Source organism: Furipterus horrens, unplaced genomic scaffold, assembly GCF_987537825.1.
Source record: "Furipterus horrens unplaced genomic scaffold, mFurHor1.1.pri manual_scaffold_7, whole genome shotgun sequence".
NCBI lineage: Eukaryota > Metazoa > Chordata > Mammalia > Chiroptera > Furipteridae > Furipterus > Furipterus horrens.
This window is the reverse complement of record NW_028327177.1, coordinates 2,091,508-2,107,567: the sequence shown is the minus strand read 5'-3', so window position 1 is coordinate 2,107,567 and position 16,060 is coordinate 2,091,508. Positions and strand designations below refer to the sequence as shown.

The 16,060-nt window shown below is 57.2% G+C and overlaps 1 protein-coding gene across 1 annotated transcript in view; it reads right to left on the bottom strand.

Moving 5' to 3' along the window:
• Nucleotides 1-16,060, bottom strand: part of TRAPPC9 (trafficking protein particle complex subunit 9) — a 217,326-nt gene that overhangs the window by 166,246 nt on the left and 35,020 nt on the right. Inside the window, exons 8-9 of the mRNA XM_090283329.1 lie at nucleotides 15,029-15,172; nucleotides 2,076-2,202 (exon numbers count right to left, since the gene is read on the bottom strand). Coding sequence (XP_090139455.1) covers nucleotides 2,076-2,202; nucleotides 15,029-15,172 — 271 coding nt within the window. The remainder of the gene's footprint in view (nucleotides 1-2,075; nucleotides 2,203-15,028; nucleotides 15,173-16,060) is intronic.

Sequence of the window (16,060 nt, the reverse complement as noted above, 5' to 3'; positions counted from 1 at the left end):
ACGCTGCTGCTTCCCCGGGAAATGAAACACACGCGCTGCTGGCAGCGGCCCTTCTGTCCCTTCCTGCCTCGGATGCAGCTGTGTGGTCTGGGGCGGCAGCAGCCGCCTGGGAACCACGAGGGAAAGACAGCGCTGCGGGAGGCAACGTGTTCCGGCTTCTCAATAAGAAAACTAACCTCTCTGCAGCTGAGATGAGTTGCCATTCACACAGAAGGTGTTCTCTGCTGTCCGGTGACTGCAGGAAAAGGTTTCATGGAAGACAGAATCCTTCTAGCAACCTGACCTAAGTACAGTCAGGCTGAGTAAGGGAGGGAAAGGCACTCTGGGCAGGAGACGGGGCCTGAACAGAGGGGCAAACCCCTCGCCCACCCTGCCCCCTCTAAGCGCTCCTGCAGGCTGCGGAGCCGCTGAGGCCAGGGGAAGCCACGGAGCCCAAGCACAGCGGGAGCAGAGGGAGCACGGCAGGCTGTGAGACACTCCGACCCCCAAACCTGCCAAAGCAACGTCCGTCTGTTTTGCCAGTGGTGTGACGGTCCGAAAGAACCAGCCACAGGGCTTCCCACGGTAATCTCGCGCAAGATCTCCTCCTGGTTTTTAATGAGATCAGGTATGAGGAACACAATGAATGAGTCACCAGGACAGACGGGGCTTATTTCTCTAGATGAAAGTCTCTGAAACCATTAAATTATATCTACATACTGTAGGTAACACACAAAATCAGATTTTTGAAAATAGCCACATCCACACTTCAGCGGGAGCTCTCCACTGTGGGCCACGAAGACCCTGACAGGGAAAGAGATACAGTAACAAAAAAAAAGCGTTCTTAGCAGATTTAACAGTGTTTGCCTAATATTAGACTACTGTGCCTTTACCCAATCTGTTCTATCTGATGATTTTAAACAGTTTTAAAGGGTTAAAATACAGTATTTCTTCAATCGATGCACTGGTTGGAAGTGTAGGTATAAAAATGTCTCCAAGACCAACTGCCCTGCCCCCGTGGAAGTGCTGTAGCTCATGCTGTCACACGCTGTCACACGCTGTCACATGCTGCATCGCTGAATTCTCCCAGTAACCTCAGGTCATGAGTCTTACCTCTTAATTCTTTTTGATAAGCAAACTGATGCCCCAGGTAGTTAAGTGACTTGACATGATGCCCAGCCTGTGCAGGGACCCAGCCTTTCCCACCACCTCACAGTGCCTGGTGGAACCTGGGGACAGTGGCCAAGCTGGAGCACCTCAAAGACATTCAGCATTTCATCGGGTGGCGCCCTAAGGTTATACCACTTCAGGGACAGCAACATGCCAAGGAGCCACTGTTTCCTGTTAGTCTTCACACTGACCTTTCAGAAATTCAGAAACCACTTCGCGAGATTCACTCATAAACTATTTTTCCAGCATGCACTCTGCACGTGCCCAACCGCCCCGGTCCCTGAAGCCTCACAGTCTGCAGAGAGACAGTCACGTGAGAAGGTAACCCCAGGGCTGTGCGCAGCGGCAAAGGCGGGGAGAGGCGTCAGTGGGTGCTGCGGAAATGCAGAGGACCCGTCTAGCCAAGGGGTGGGCAGAAGCATCGGGAAAGTCTCCCTAAAAAGCGGAGGATGAGCCAAATCACGTCAGGAGGAGGAGAGATGAATTCCGGGGGATATGGGGGGGGCAGAGCATGAGCAAAGGCGTCAAAATGCACATATGTCCAAGGGGTCGCTCCTGTTCCTGTGAAGCAGGGCTACACAGTCTAAGAGCACAGGAAACTTCTGGAAGTTTGTGAGCAGAGGAGACAAGGCCAGGGTCGTTAGATGACAACGGTGCAGTCCTAGTGCAGGCAGACGTGGTTGGCACCAGGCGCTGTCACGGGACAGCCAGGGGACCGCGGCAGTGATGTGACGGCGCAGCCCGATCTGCCGTCTGTGGAACACCCACTCCCACCTGCTGCGGCGCGGAGGAGACGGGGGGCAATAGCGGCAGACCCATAGCCAACAACGAATGAAAACTTCCGAAGATCTGGGTTCGGGGTCAAACCAGAGGACCATGCTCCGGCGTGACGGGCCCCTGAGGCACCCGGGCGCGGCCTGTCTCACCTGACGATGGGCAGTTTGGTGAGGGGCACCGGCGGCAGGGTGAGGCCGTCCGGGAGGGTGATGAGTTCCATTGTCCCAGGGCACTTGGATGTAGAGCTCTCCAGGCTTTGAGTCACGTCTTTCTTTTCTGAAGAGAAAATAAAGGTTAATTAAACAAAAGATTAGGAAGCTTCTATTTTTTTTTTTTTTTTTAATAAAATTCTTAAGCCAATCCCCAACACTTTGGTGAGTCCAAGCTTCTGACAGCAATAAAGGGGCAGGGACCACAAGAGACCAGAAGAAAATAGACGCTTTATTCAATTTATTTGAATAATCACCAGCAGCCACTCCATTTAAATGCCTCCATTTAAGGGCCGGTGGATAGAAAGGAAATTAAGTTACTCTCTTCTAGGAGATTTCATCTTCCAAGAGAATAAATCCGTCCTAAATTCCAAGGAGGTCAGTAGGCAGGCAGGACGCACAACACTTGGCATTCCTGAACACGCACTTTTCCATCGATTACAAGGCGCAACGCAAACGCCCGGGCTCACCCGAGGAGGCTGCGGCCTCACTGCAGAGACGTTTAATAAGAGAAGAGTTACAAGCGCACACGTCCTGTGCCTGCTTTCTCTGGGGGAGGGGAGGGGACACAGGTGACAGCGGCGGTGCTGGCTCAGGGCTTTCACGCGCCCCAGACGCCTGCTCACAGGCTACAACCCCCGCACTCAGAAGCGAGCTCCCCTGCTCCAAAACTCCCGTAAGCCAGGGGCAGGCGTCGCTGGGCCCACGCGGCAAATGAAAACGCTGAGACCAAGCGCAGCTGCACAGCCTGCTGCAGGTCGCGTGCTTGGCCCTGGCCTGCGCCCGTCGCTACGCCACTTAGAAGAGCCAAGGAAGCAAGGAACTGGGGGTGGGTTGGGGGGATCCCTCCTCTGCGTACTCTGTCACTGCAGACAGGAAGAGGCAGGGGACCAGCGTGAGGAGTCGCAGGGACAGGGACGGGGGGAGGCCCGCAGCTGCGTCTCTCCCCATCTGTCACGTGACCGCCTTGGGGGACACCGTCCCCCTCTCAGAGCCTCATCTCAAGACCACAGAGGATGAGACAGACAGCACCTCGGAGGCCCTGGCTGGCAGCGGCGAGCTCTGCGTACAGGGAAGCGGTGGGGACCGTCACCGTCTCGCAGGCCTCCTGAAGGAGACGCAGGCAAGTCCACAGAGCAGGGGTCGACGGCTGCCAGGGGCCGAGTGCGCCCTGAGACCGGTGACCGTCGCTCACAAGCACCCCGGCAAGGACCCACAGGTCTCAGGCACGCGCGTTAATGGGTAACTGCTGCCCGGGAGCTGTCTGGGTCTAAGCCTCGCTCTTTAGGGAGCAGGAGGGCAGAAAAGCAACCAGAATTATTCCGAATACAACACAGTGACGTTACCATGAAGGGAACTCTTTAAATAGCCAGATCGTCCTCGGTCTACGGCTGAGAAACCAGCGTGTCCCGGTGGCGCCGCTGATCAACCCCTGCGCCTCCTGAGGGACAACCTCAGACAACGAGGTGCGCACTGAGTCCATCGCGACGTCAGGAACAGGCAGAGGAAGGAGGACATCTTTTCTTCCGAAAAGGAAATGAAACAACGGGAGAAAGGGGAGGCAGAGGACAAAGCGCAGGTGGCCTGATGCATCACCAGTCAAACTTGGGTCAGTTCTGGCGTTCACTTCCACGGTCAGTCTCTGAATTGTTTCCTTAATACGACTACTGATCGTCCAACATTACAACGCTGAGGTCTCAGGGGTGCCCAACGAGCAGCCCCTCCTGTCCACCGGGGTTCTAAATAAGCTGAAATCAAAACGAAGAGAAGGTGGAGGCTGATACACTGTCTCCGTCCTGATACAGGCCAGGCTGAAGGACACGACGTGGCTTCTTAGCAACTGCAAGTCCTCGCTGAGCTGGGCAGGGACCCCTTCCCCAGACCGGGGCTGTGTTGAACTGGGCAGCGCCCCGCGCCCACCCCCAGGGCCACGGCCAATCAGCACGGAGCCCAGACGCATGCTCAGGCTCTCCAAGGCCACAGAGGTGACAGAGAAGACCACAGGCCCCAAGGAGAGCACTCTGGGACACACAGAGGTCAAGGGCGGCGAGGAGGAGAGAGCTGGTAAATGAGTCTGAGATCCTAGCTCACCGACACGCACGAAGCCAAGAACGGCTTTTCCTCGAAAGAGGAAAAGTGAGGGTGCAGGTGACAGGAAGGTCAGTTGGGGTGCAGACCAAAACCCACCGCCACACTTGCCATCTCTGAACGAAGCCAGTGGACGCAGCAGCCCACCAGCGAGAAACGCAGAGCTGGCTGGAACGGAGACGGCGGCGGCCAGTCCCCAGCGGGAGACGTTCGCAGCGCGCACTGCAGCGGCACACACTCCGGGCACCCGGTGGGGCGTGGGCTACACTGCCCCCCTGAACGTGAACAGGGACCTGGGGTGTGAGGCACGGCCACCAGCCCTGCTGTGGGGGGCAGAACACTGAGGCCTGGGCAGGTCTCTCCTCTGAGCCCACGCTGCCGTCAGCAAGGCTGGGCTGTCCGCCCGGGCTTCTCCGGGCCCGCACTCCTCCCGCCATACGGAGCAGCTGGCGTCCTGGGGTGCGAACGTGCCGTTTACAGACAGGGAACTGGAGGCTCGTAGATGTCACGTGGGCCTTCCTGGGGTCATTCGGGTCATAAGTGGCTCAACGACATTCACACTGAAACCCACAAGCTCCCACGTCACACCCACGGGGCCCCAACACGTGGAAATACAGACGAGAACAGAGACAGCTGGCAACGTGAGACTCAGCCGTTCAACATCTCACATAACACGCGAAACGGACTCAGCTTTTCCTCACTCTGCAAACACATCCAGGCCACACGAGGCTCCAACCACAAGGCGCCGCCACCACGGAGATCAAGGACCCGCCGCACCAGCAGGTGGGGACTGCGCCCTGCCTCGGACCTTGAATGCCAGCCTCGCCTCGGGACGCTGGCAGCGAGCCAGGCTTGCAGCCTCTCTCCGAGTCGCTGTATCTGTGTCTCCTGTGATTCCCACAGTGATGCCTCAGAGGCTGGATAAGCAATCACTCAGGTGCACCAGGAGATTAAATACTCTTCCTTGTTCTCTTCAAGTACCTAAGCATGCCCCACCTAAAGCAAGGCAATTATTTCAAGGCATCAGCTTATTGTATACAAAGCTCTGCCTAGAAAATATTTAAATACCTCTAGATATCTGAATATAACACCCCGAAGGGGAAGTTATCTGAAGAAGGAAGTCTTAATACATAATTAGAAAGAATCTGCACATCCGATTATGAAATAACGATTGGCTTAGATGTGGCACAGTAACATAATGCAAATTCATGCAATCACGGAAGACGGCATTTATAAAGGGTCTGCGATAATATGGAAAATGCCTGTTCCGTGGAGAATCGGGATGCAAAATCATATTTGTGAAATACATTCCATTTTTAAACAATCCAATCTCTGAAAGAACGGAGAACAATAGGAAGAAACACAGCACAATGCCAGCAGTGTGCCCACACGGATGATGCGTGCTTTTTCCTCTGTTTACGTTTTCCAAGGGTTCTAAAAGGAGCATATGTTTCTTACATAACAAAAATTATTTCAAAGGCACTTAAAATAGAACCTGCAGAACAGCTCCATGCGGGACAATCAGGGTGCACAGGGGCTCTGCAGGCGCACTGACGCCGCCTCCTGACGAGCCAGCAGCGGCGGGATGCGGGTGCTGTGGCCGGCGAGGGGCCGCTCAACGCAGGGGCGGCTGTGGCCCCCACACAGCTCTGCATGGCAGGGCTTCGAGCACCAGCTGGGGCAGCAGCTGGCGTTTATCAAGAACCTGCTGCATGCAGGCACGGAGCCAGGCCCTGGACGTGCGATGTCGCATGAAACAGTCCCCAAGACCTCCTGTGAGGTGCCGCTGCTGTCCCCACTTCACGGTGAGCAAAAGGAGGCTAGCAAGCTCCTCCCGCCAGTTCACTGCATGTCTCGCTTGCTATGCTCAGCCACCGCCCTCTTTCTAGAACAATTTCATGCAAAGTTCCTGACACACAGAGGCAGAGTCCCTGCCCTGGGACCCTCCACTGGGCACCCGCTCTACAAGGACGACATGCTCTCCCCAGGCCCCAGCCTCCTTCTGCGTCTGCCTGCTGGGTCTCAATCACCCACACTGAGACGCCATCGGGAAAGGCAATGACAAGTGAATTCACCTCCATCTAGACTGGCTACCTCTCAGGTAAAAGCACTGTCCAAAACGATAAAAGACAGAAGGTAAGACACAGTCCCGTCCCCAAGGAAGTCGTCATCGAGCTAGGAACCCAGGGAGGGAAGTGACTCTCAGGACACAAAGAAATGCTGCTGAACTGAGAGCTCAGCGGGGTGATGAGGCGGCAAAGAGGAAGGAGCTCGCACAGTGTTAGTGACACGGGAAATGGCACAGGGACAGAGCACGCTGCCCTTGGCGCAGCGCGGACGCCCCGACCTGCCCCGAGACCCACCAGAAGTCCAGTATGCAGGAAGCAGAGCGTGGAGACGGAGAGCGTGTGCAGGTAAGCTGACAAGGCAGCCGGGTCCCATCCTGAATGTCCCGAGATGGAGGGGGACTGTCCCAGAGGATGGGACTTTGCCTGCATTTCAAGGAGGCAGCTCTGGCTTTGGCGTGAAGAATGGACCGGAAGGCACACAGCCAGGGGACAGGACCGACCTTCAGCGTCTCCTGCACCCGCCTGAGAAGGAGGTGCTGAGGGCCGTGGCATGGGAAAGCGCCAAGGGGCCCGGGTGAGGGACCCTCAGGTCAGAATGGGGGTAGGCTGCATCCGAGCAGCGGACAGGCACACGGAATACGGAGGGCAACTCGGGGGGCCTCCGAGAGTCTTAGGAATAAGAAAATGATGACGCCCTCCAGGGAAGGGCAGCTCCTCCAGCTGAGGATACGGTGACCTCAGGATCCTCTGACGCTCAGGGAACATGCCCAGCCTTCACTTGGAAGCTGAAGGAAATATAACTGTGGAAGATTATGAGCAAATGTTTATTAAAGAATGTGTATTTAGAATATACTAAGAGCTTAACTCTTAAATCCCTACCGTAAATGTTCACGGAGCTTTTTAAAGGCGTGCCTCATTGACACACCTTGTAATTTCTGTTGTTTAATATCCTTGTTTTCCTTTGCTCAAATAATTGCTTTTATGTAATACTGATTTCATAATTTTTTGGAAACCAAAAGTTCCTCTTCCAGCTGCTCAGGTTTCTTCCCTGAGGGGATGTTGCTTAGCATTTAAAGGAAACAACCTTCCTTAAATTTTCTTTTCCTCGCCCAGGGACATTTCCTATTGCTTCTAGAGAGAGAGGAAGGGGTGGGAGAGAGAGGGAGAGAAACACTGATCGGTCGCTTCCACTGCACACCCCAACCAGGGAGCAAACCCGACCAGGGGCTGAACCAGCAGCCTTTCGGTTTATGGGACGAGCCCGACGCTCCAACCAGCCCAGCCACGCCGGCCCCGGCCAGAGTATAAAACCTTTTTGATTTTATAACCTAATGACCACAAGTTACAATGTAACAAAGACTTTGTTAGACAGACACCTCCAATATTTCCAGGCACGGCGAGGGCCCCCTCCTGACCCTGACCGCCCCCGGCTACCCCAGTGTCTCTCTGCAGCTATGGCAGCTGATGTGGAGCTGGGGACAGAGAAAGGCTGGTCAGACGAGGACCCGAGGACACACTCATACGCTCCCTCAATGCCCGCCCACCCTCAGCCCCAAGGCCCCGTGAAATGAGAGGCTGGGGGCCGCGGGAGAGCCCCTCCCTGGCCAAGTGCCTGTCCACTCCGACAGTGTCAAACGGGACCTTCTCACACTCCTGCCCTGGCCTGAGCAGCCAACTAGTGAGCCGCGATGAAATGCAGACGCTGAACACGTTAGATCTCACATTTTCTGTCTCAGCCCATCCGTGTCTCTCAAACAAAAGGCAACTGCATTTCAGCTGAGAGAGAGTCTCTGATCCAGAGACAAACCCGGGGCACGGTGTCTGCTGCCGGCCGACACCCCCGCGGGGGGCTCCGTGCCTTGTCAGGGCAGGGCCCTGAGACTCCACAGTCCATGGACTCAAGGGGGGCGCTCAGACAGCCGGGGCAGGCTCGAATCCCACTCCCCCACACATACAGGCGGCCTGAGGCAGGGGAGCCCATCTCCCTACGCCCCAGTATCCTCACCAGAAAACTAGCCTCATCGGAGCTCCCTCACGGGGCGCCTGTGAGGGGGTAAGGGGTTCACATGCTTAGGGGCACACGCTCTGTTTGGGAACAGCAGGCCACACCGGGGCCTAAGCCACGGGGAGGGAGCGGGCCAGGCTGCACACACCGCGCAGCGCGCTAAGGGGCCTGCGCTCGGTTCCTGTCGGCAATGCGGGCTTGGGTGCGGGCTGCGCAGAGCACTGCTATGGCTAACACCGCTTTAGCACGGTCACGGCAGAGTCTGGGTGGGAGACGGGGCAGGGCGGGCGCTTGGGAGCCAGGGAGGAGCCTTAGGATGTGTCCCGTGGTCCCGAACAGAGGCGGCAGAGCCCGGCCCCAGCAACGGAGGGCCGGCACTTCGTTCGACAGACGGCAGGCAAGTCCAGAGGCAAGCAGGACCCTGCTCCACGCTGGCGGGCACACACCACGCAGACCCCCAGTGACCGCGGAGATGGGCCCCTCCGGAGGCTACAGAACGGCCTCTCTCATGCCCCCGGGACGGTGTGCTGCGGTTCACGGAGAACCTGGCAAGTCTGTACTCTCCCAGACGCCGTAAATCCACTCGTGCGTTGGGGATTTTGACACTGATTGTTGTTTCTCCCGCTCCGTCAGCTTACAGGTGTGGCTGCTCCACCAAGAATGCATTTGTATCAGGTGCTCATTAGTCTGTGCTGCACAGTATTTATTGCCTCCTGCAGAACACAGGGAGTCGGAAGCGTCCTTCCTATTTCTGAACAAACGAGGGACTGCGCAAACTGCAACGGAAACAAATTACAGCCCTTTGCTGAAGGGCTCCCGCCAGGGCTCTAACGGTCCCGGGCTTCTCCTCCCTGCGCCCCCGCCCAGGTACAGAGTGAGATGTGTTCAATCAAAACTCCCGAAGAAACCACGTACGCTCTCTGGGGGAAAAACACAGGGGAAAGAGCGCGGCAGCAGCAGCGACCGGGAAGCACAGTGACACACTCGCCTTCAGACCGAAGGACCGCAGCCTTCGCCCCCGGCAGCCCGCACACCGCGGCTCTGCGCCACGGGAGGCCCCAGGACCACAGGCGGCCCTGGGACAAGACGCACAGCTAAAGCCTGTGGGCGTTAGGGATGCAAGGAAAACCCAAACCCTGGCTATTCACTCCCTCAGTCCCCATCACAGGAAACTATTACTCACGCTGTTTTACCCACAGCCTCTGACACCAAGACCTAGTAAATGCAGTCTCATTTTCAACACCATTTCAGAATTTGCTTAAGTTTTTAAAATATAAAGAACATATATTAAAATGCCCAGGATTTTTTTTTTTTAAGTGCATTGTGATCACAGCAGGTGTCTGCCTGCAGGGAGTGAGGGGCGCCCCTGAGGTCCGAGTCCCTGGCCTGCCTTCGCAAGGACCCTGTTAGGACAGCTCTGCTCTCCCGCGTCCCCTGCCCCTGACATCGGCTCTCGGGGACTTTCTGTCCACGCCTCCCTCCTCCTTCTCTTGGCTCTGACTTGGTCCCTGGTGCGTTTGGAGTTCAGCACAATCCCCCCCCAGCACCGGCCCTGCATCCAGCCCTCCTCACACGTTAACGAGCGTGGAAGGGCTGCCCCTGCAGCAGCGTGGGTGTGAACACGGTGTACGTGTGCGTTTCGAACCCTGGCTGACGCAGCACTTTTTACGGCTTCGTCATCCTTTTCAAGGTGGCGCTTCTCCCTTCTGGACACACAAGCCCTTTGCGATGGGCGGGGGCCCAAGCTCAATGCGCGGCTTCTCTTTGCCTTCAAAGAAACGACACAGGCCGGCAGCCTTCCTGGAGGGCAATCTCTTCCCCGCCTGCGTGTCGTGAAAACTAAACCCTCCATGACGGAGGGGCAGCCAAGGATTCGTCATGTTGTGATTACTCTGTCGACCCATTTTTGTCAACGTGAACAAGGGACACAGTCATCTCGGCAAAATGCCATTTAAATGCACCTCCCACGTGGACGCTGGGCGGAAGTCAGGCCTCTGGGATGTAAAACACGCTGAGGGTTCCAGCAATAGTTTCAGATTTCAAGTCAGGCTAAGGAGACCCATCTTAAGATGCTCAAAAGAGGTTTCCGATACCTCCCGCTGTGTTCCAGACACAAGTGAAGCGCTTTGGGGAGGTGCCTCCCCGCCCCCCGCCTCGTAACCTGCTGCCTACCCCGCCCAGGCCCGGGCTGGCACGGAGCGCAGTTCATACCCCGCTGTGTGCGCGTCCCTTGGACGGGGACTGAAGGTGGGGTTCTGGGCTGGGCTTTGCCCTGAGTAGCTATGGGCGCTTCAGGCAAACTACTTAGTCAGCAGCATGAAGCACCACAGACCTCTCAGCACAGTGGCGGGGACATCGCCCGCCTTCCGAACCCAGACAAATGAGGCAAGAGACAGGAAAGCAATCAGAAGGCCGGAAAGAGTTTCCTGTAAAAGAGATACAACTGGTAAACGAACACAGAGGGAAAGCTATCCAGCCCCACAAGTTACCAACCAAATGCAGATTAAAACAGCACAGCAGCCTTGTACACACATCGTACCAGCAGCGCCGGCCCGCGGGGTGATCAGAACACCCCTCCAGAAGGTGGTCTGGGAATAAAGACGTTCCCAGCGCTGCCCAGCCCACCCCTGATAAAAACTCTCTCCTGCTCAGAGGGCTGAAGACCTGAAGACGTTCACCACAGTACCAGCCAAAACAAAGCAAAAAGAGAAGGAAAGCAGTTTTTCTTAAAGCAGTTAGGCCATCACATAACCAAAAGATCGCAGGTTTGACTCCTGGTCACGCATGCCCTTAGGCTGCGGTTCGACCTCTGATCTGGGCACATACGACCCTGGTCTGGACACACACTCTGTCTCGCACCAGCGTCTCTCTCTCCCTTCCTCTCTCTCTGAAAGCAATGAACAGGTGTTCTCGGGTGAGGATAAGAAATAAAAGCGAAAAATAAGCACTTGTCATTAAGGCATTGAGCAGGACGCGCACCAGCGAGGGCCACTAGGCGGTCTCAGGGGCCGGGCTTCTTTCCGAGGCGACCAAGGGCTTTTACAATTGACTGTGGTGAGAAGTGTGCCCACCTGTGAGCGTCCTAAAAACTGGTGTGCGTTTTAAAGGGCGAATTGTGTCATGTGGGAACAAAATCTCAATCAAGTTCTTTTCTGAAGAGGAAAAACATTCATTATTCATGCCCTCAACAGTATGAGTGCCACGACACGCCCTGGTGACAGGGCAAGTCAAAAACATGCCTTCAGAGAGCCTGCAGCCTCCGTGGTGAGTTTGCTGATTGAATGAGTGATCAAAATATAGCGGGTGAAAGGTGCTCCAAAAGGCAAGTTCCCTGCTCTGGCGGGAGCATTTCGGAAGAACAGAAGCTAGTCTGGAGGACATTCTGGCAAAGAGCCATTTGTTCTTCAAGGCCAAGATCACCTTCTTTGTGGAGCCCCGAGCCACCCGTCCGTCCCTGAAAAGGCTGTCCATGTGCCCACGGTGCTCCCACACCCATTCATTCGCACTGGCTCCTTCCCCAGCCGTCAGCAGGGTGTCCTCCCCACGCCCTGTCCAGGGCTCATCACCTACACGACCTCCGCACGGAAGGTCCCCCACACATCAGGCGCTCCACAAGGTGCTGCGCTCCGTGGCCCTGGGAGACAGCTCTGATCTTGACTGTTCAGACAAGAAAACCAGCGCTGACAGAGGTTACATTATCTGTCTAAGGTCGGAGATGGTGGTACTCAAAGCCAGGACTGTGGCAACGCAGAATCTGACGCACAAGACTGCTGGTAGCACAGAGAATGTTAAGGAACGAAGGGAGGGAGGGGAGAAAAAGAAGGAGAGGCTCCCCCAGTGACGGGCGGCCAGCTCTGCCGCTTACAGAAAGCGTGGCCACTCTGAGCCTTCCGCAGTCAGGGCACCCTCCTTTCCCCGAGACAGGCGCTGCTCCCCAGTAGCCCGGCCGGCTTTGCAGTCACACCCCACGGAGCCCAGCATGTACTGCCCCGATGCCCCGCCAAAACTGAGCCCACACCAGTCGTCACGGGAAGTAACGGGTCATGCTGCCAGAAGTCCCTAAATCCTCAGGTTAGTCTTCTATCGTAAAGACGAGACAAGTCCCGGATGGAGAGCCCTTCCCTGGGAACACCTGCCTCCATCACCACCCAGGTTCTCTCGTATCCACACGTGTCGGAGGGTGCCAGAGGGAAGGGACCGGCAGGACACCCAGGTTCTATCACCGTGGCCCGCAGAACTAGGACAGGCTTACGTATGACAAGGAGGCGAGCGACCCCTCCTCAGGCCCACGCTCACTTCTTCTCTCCTGGCCACTCCCCTAAAGCGTCAGATTCCCTGCGGCAGCAACAGAGAAAGGTTCAGTATCACCCTGTGAGTGGGACCGTGAGCTCTGCAGAAGAAAGGCCACCCGGCAAATTAAAATATCATTAAAGTAATAACAAGCCACCACAATGTGTAACATCCCAGTGGTTCAAATGAGAAAACGGGGGCTTGGGAAGAACCGAACCACCGATCTGAGGGGACGACGCCCAGAGGTCGGGGTGAACACAGAGCCCTTCAGACCTCCTGACTTTTGTCCTCTTCTCGGAAGATTCAGATTAACCAAACAGAGCCACACACAGGCCTTTAAGGGACAGCAGTCAGACCACCAGCGTCAAACGCCCCAAGTTCCTCTCCTTCAAACGCAGTGTCTTCAGGTCACTACTGACTGACCGAAGGCAACCAGCAAGTGCGCCCGCGTGCGCCCGGCGAAGGGCAGGCAGGAACTCGCCGTGCGTTCTTCCAGGCGAGGGCGGGAAGCAAGGAAGGGGGGCGCTCACCGAGAGGCCGGTCTCCCTGGAGGCTGCGCACACCCAGGGGGTCACCCGGGAGTGGGGAGCAGGTGTGTACTGAAGAAAGAGTCCAAAACAGGCGGGGGCGGCAGGTAAGCAGCGCAGGGAGCGGCTGTGGGCAGTGTCACACGACCGCACGCTCGCACGAGAGGCATGTGGGGAAAGCGGCACCAAGAGCGGATCCGTGACAAGAGGGGAAAGGCACAAGTGCCAGGGACCAGGGCAGCACCCACCACTCGAAGGCCCCATCGCCGTGCAGACCTGCGCCTCTGCAGAGGCTGGTCCTGAGGAGCCCGTCACGCTCACACGCCAGACTCAACGCCGTGACAGTGGGCACAGACACATATCACCACGGAGCGGCCACCGCCCAACACCAGATACTGGGGGTTCCCGGATGCCTTGTCGGGCCCTGTGTCCCTTCGAAGAGGCCCACGCGTGAATCACCCCCTCCCAGCTGCTCAGGGGCCGACCTCTGTGGAGCATGACGGCAAACACAGCCCCACAGCCGCGCCGAGGCCACCGCGGGGCCACAGGCAGGCAGCCCGTCACTCGGTCACCAGTACCCTACCCAGAAAGCGATGGCTTCCCCCCCCACGACATGCACAAGCACAGGACACTGTGAGTGCCATGAGGACCTCAGTCACCCCAAGTCCAGGACGGAAGGCTCGTCACCAACCTTCCAGCAAGGGAAGCTGGCGCGGCGACAGGGGCTGCCGGGAGGAGGCGGGCGGGGTGCAGGGACAGCCAGACAAGGCACACGTGACATTCGGGGAACGAAATCCAAGGACACACAGTGACATGGAAGAGGAAGAGACACAAGATCGCAGTCAGACTCTGACGCCTGGAACGTCACCCAGAGGCAGGATTCTCAACTCCCTTCCTGCCCAACCCGCGCTGTTCGGACGTCCCGGCGAGGACCGGCGCTGTGCCGCGGGCCCCTGCCCCGTGCGGCCAGGACGCTCAGACGGCGGCTGCAGTGTGTTCTGAAGCCAGCCACGCCCAGTGCTCCCAGTGCTCCGCATCAGTCCTTACAAACACTTCACAGGGGCTGGCCACCCCAGGAGAGACACGCCCCTGGGGCGCCCTGGGGCCAGGAGGTCCGCCACCCTCCACAGGGAGACCACGGGGAAAGGCAGGAGGGAGAGCAAGAGAGGGAGAGCGAGGAACGCATCTGGACTTTAAAAGGGCAAGTCGGAGAGCTGGGACCGAGGGCCCCGGGCGTGGGGTGCGGGGCAGAGGCTGCGTGGCCCCGCCTCCAACGTGCCACTTTTCAGCTGCCGACGGAGGATGTCCTGCCGGCAGCAAACTACGCAGCTCTGGGACCCAGAGGGTGCAAACCAGTTTTGAGTGAAAGCCCTGAAGCAGGAGACCCCCAGAGCAGTGGAAAGAGGGACAATGAGGGAGGAGAGAGCCCGGGGGAAAGCAGCTGTGACGTGGACACAGATCCACCCACACAGTCCCTTTGCGAGTCCAGACAGCAGATGCCCTGAGGGCAGGAGGGACTGAAGGGGGGCACTGAGGGGCTCCAGGGCTCTGGGCGTGATGGCCACCTGGGTGCCGGGGACGGGGGCTGGCCCCTTCGTGGAAATTCACTGAGCTGTGTTCTGTGACGGGTACACTTCACGACATAAACACGACGTGCCGACAGCTGCAGCTTGTATAGTGCGGGCGGACCAGGGCCCCGGGGAAGGGGGCTGGCGGGGGCAGGGGTCAGCAGCACAGTGAGGTGAGAGGGCCCGGGGGGCAAAGCCCACGAAGCCCATGGTGGACGTGGTATCTTCCTGCCAGCAAACAACTGGGGACATCGCCCACCTACCCCTGAGCCCGGCGGGCGCGGGGCCGGCGGCAAGAGCGCTCTCATTGGCAGTTGCTCGGAAAACTGAGGTTGCGGTCACTCACCTTGGTCCGACAGGAAGTCCAGCATGGTCTGCAGGAGGAAGGACAGGTGCCGGACGGACAGGGCAGGGTTCCCCATCCTTCGGGAGGCGTAGACCAGTTCATGAAGCAAGCGCATCTGCACGGCAGCCCAGCCTCGGTGCGTACCTGCCGCCAAAGTCACAGAGCGTCAGGACAGAGCTGCGAGCTGCGGGAGGGCGCTGGCCGCGGGACAGGACGGGTTCAAGCACCGCGTGAAACTCGGGGATTCAAAGGCAAACGCCCCCACCATCCAACTCACAGGGCAACACAAACATTTTGTGCATTTATCCCGGAGAAGACCTCTGAGTGGCATGCTTTCTCATGTATTACACCTTCTCCCTTCTGCACACACAAGCTTTAGCCCATTCTGAAATAATTATACCAAGGCTGGAAAGAGATTATGTATCCAATGGCATGTAGTTGAGTTTCAGATATACTTTTTTTCAACAGAATACTGTTATTTGATGGGCTTTTGTTACTCACAAGCAAGGACATTAAATCAAAAAGCACAATATTTCTCTAAAGTATAACAAAAGCAGATAAATTAGAAAAAAGGTTATCAGCAAACTTTTGAGTCGCTCCTCCAAAATGATTTAGCAGATCTGAAAACAAAGGTGGGAAATCATTTGCACGGCCATTGAAAAGCATCGAAGATTACAGACCTTCCCAATTATTTATTCCACTCCCCTCTGGGCACCAGTGACCAGTCTTAAACACTTCCTACCGCCACACCCTCGGTGAAGGAGACGGTGGTGACAGCAATCCAAAGCAGACAGGGCAGCAGTGCGGCGTGCCCAGGGCCCAGGGGCTTGGGGCCGAAGCTGGGGACCAGGTCTATGGCTCTGATCACAGGGTTCCCCCTCGTCGCCCTTGCTGGACTCCCCCGCCCTGCCCTGCCCGACTGGCCCGTCCTCTGGGTGTGCCCCCTGCACCAGGCACACGCCTGCCCCGCGGGAGCTGCCCGCAGGCCCCGTGAGGCACCTGTAAGCTCATGCGCGCGTTTCCCCGCCAACC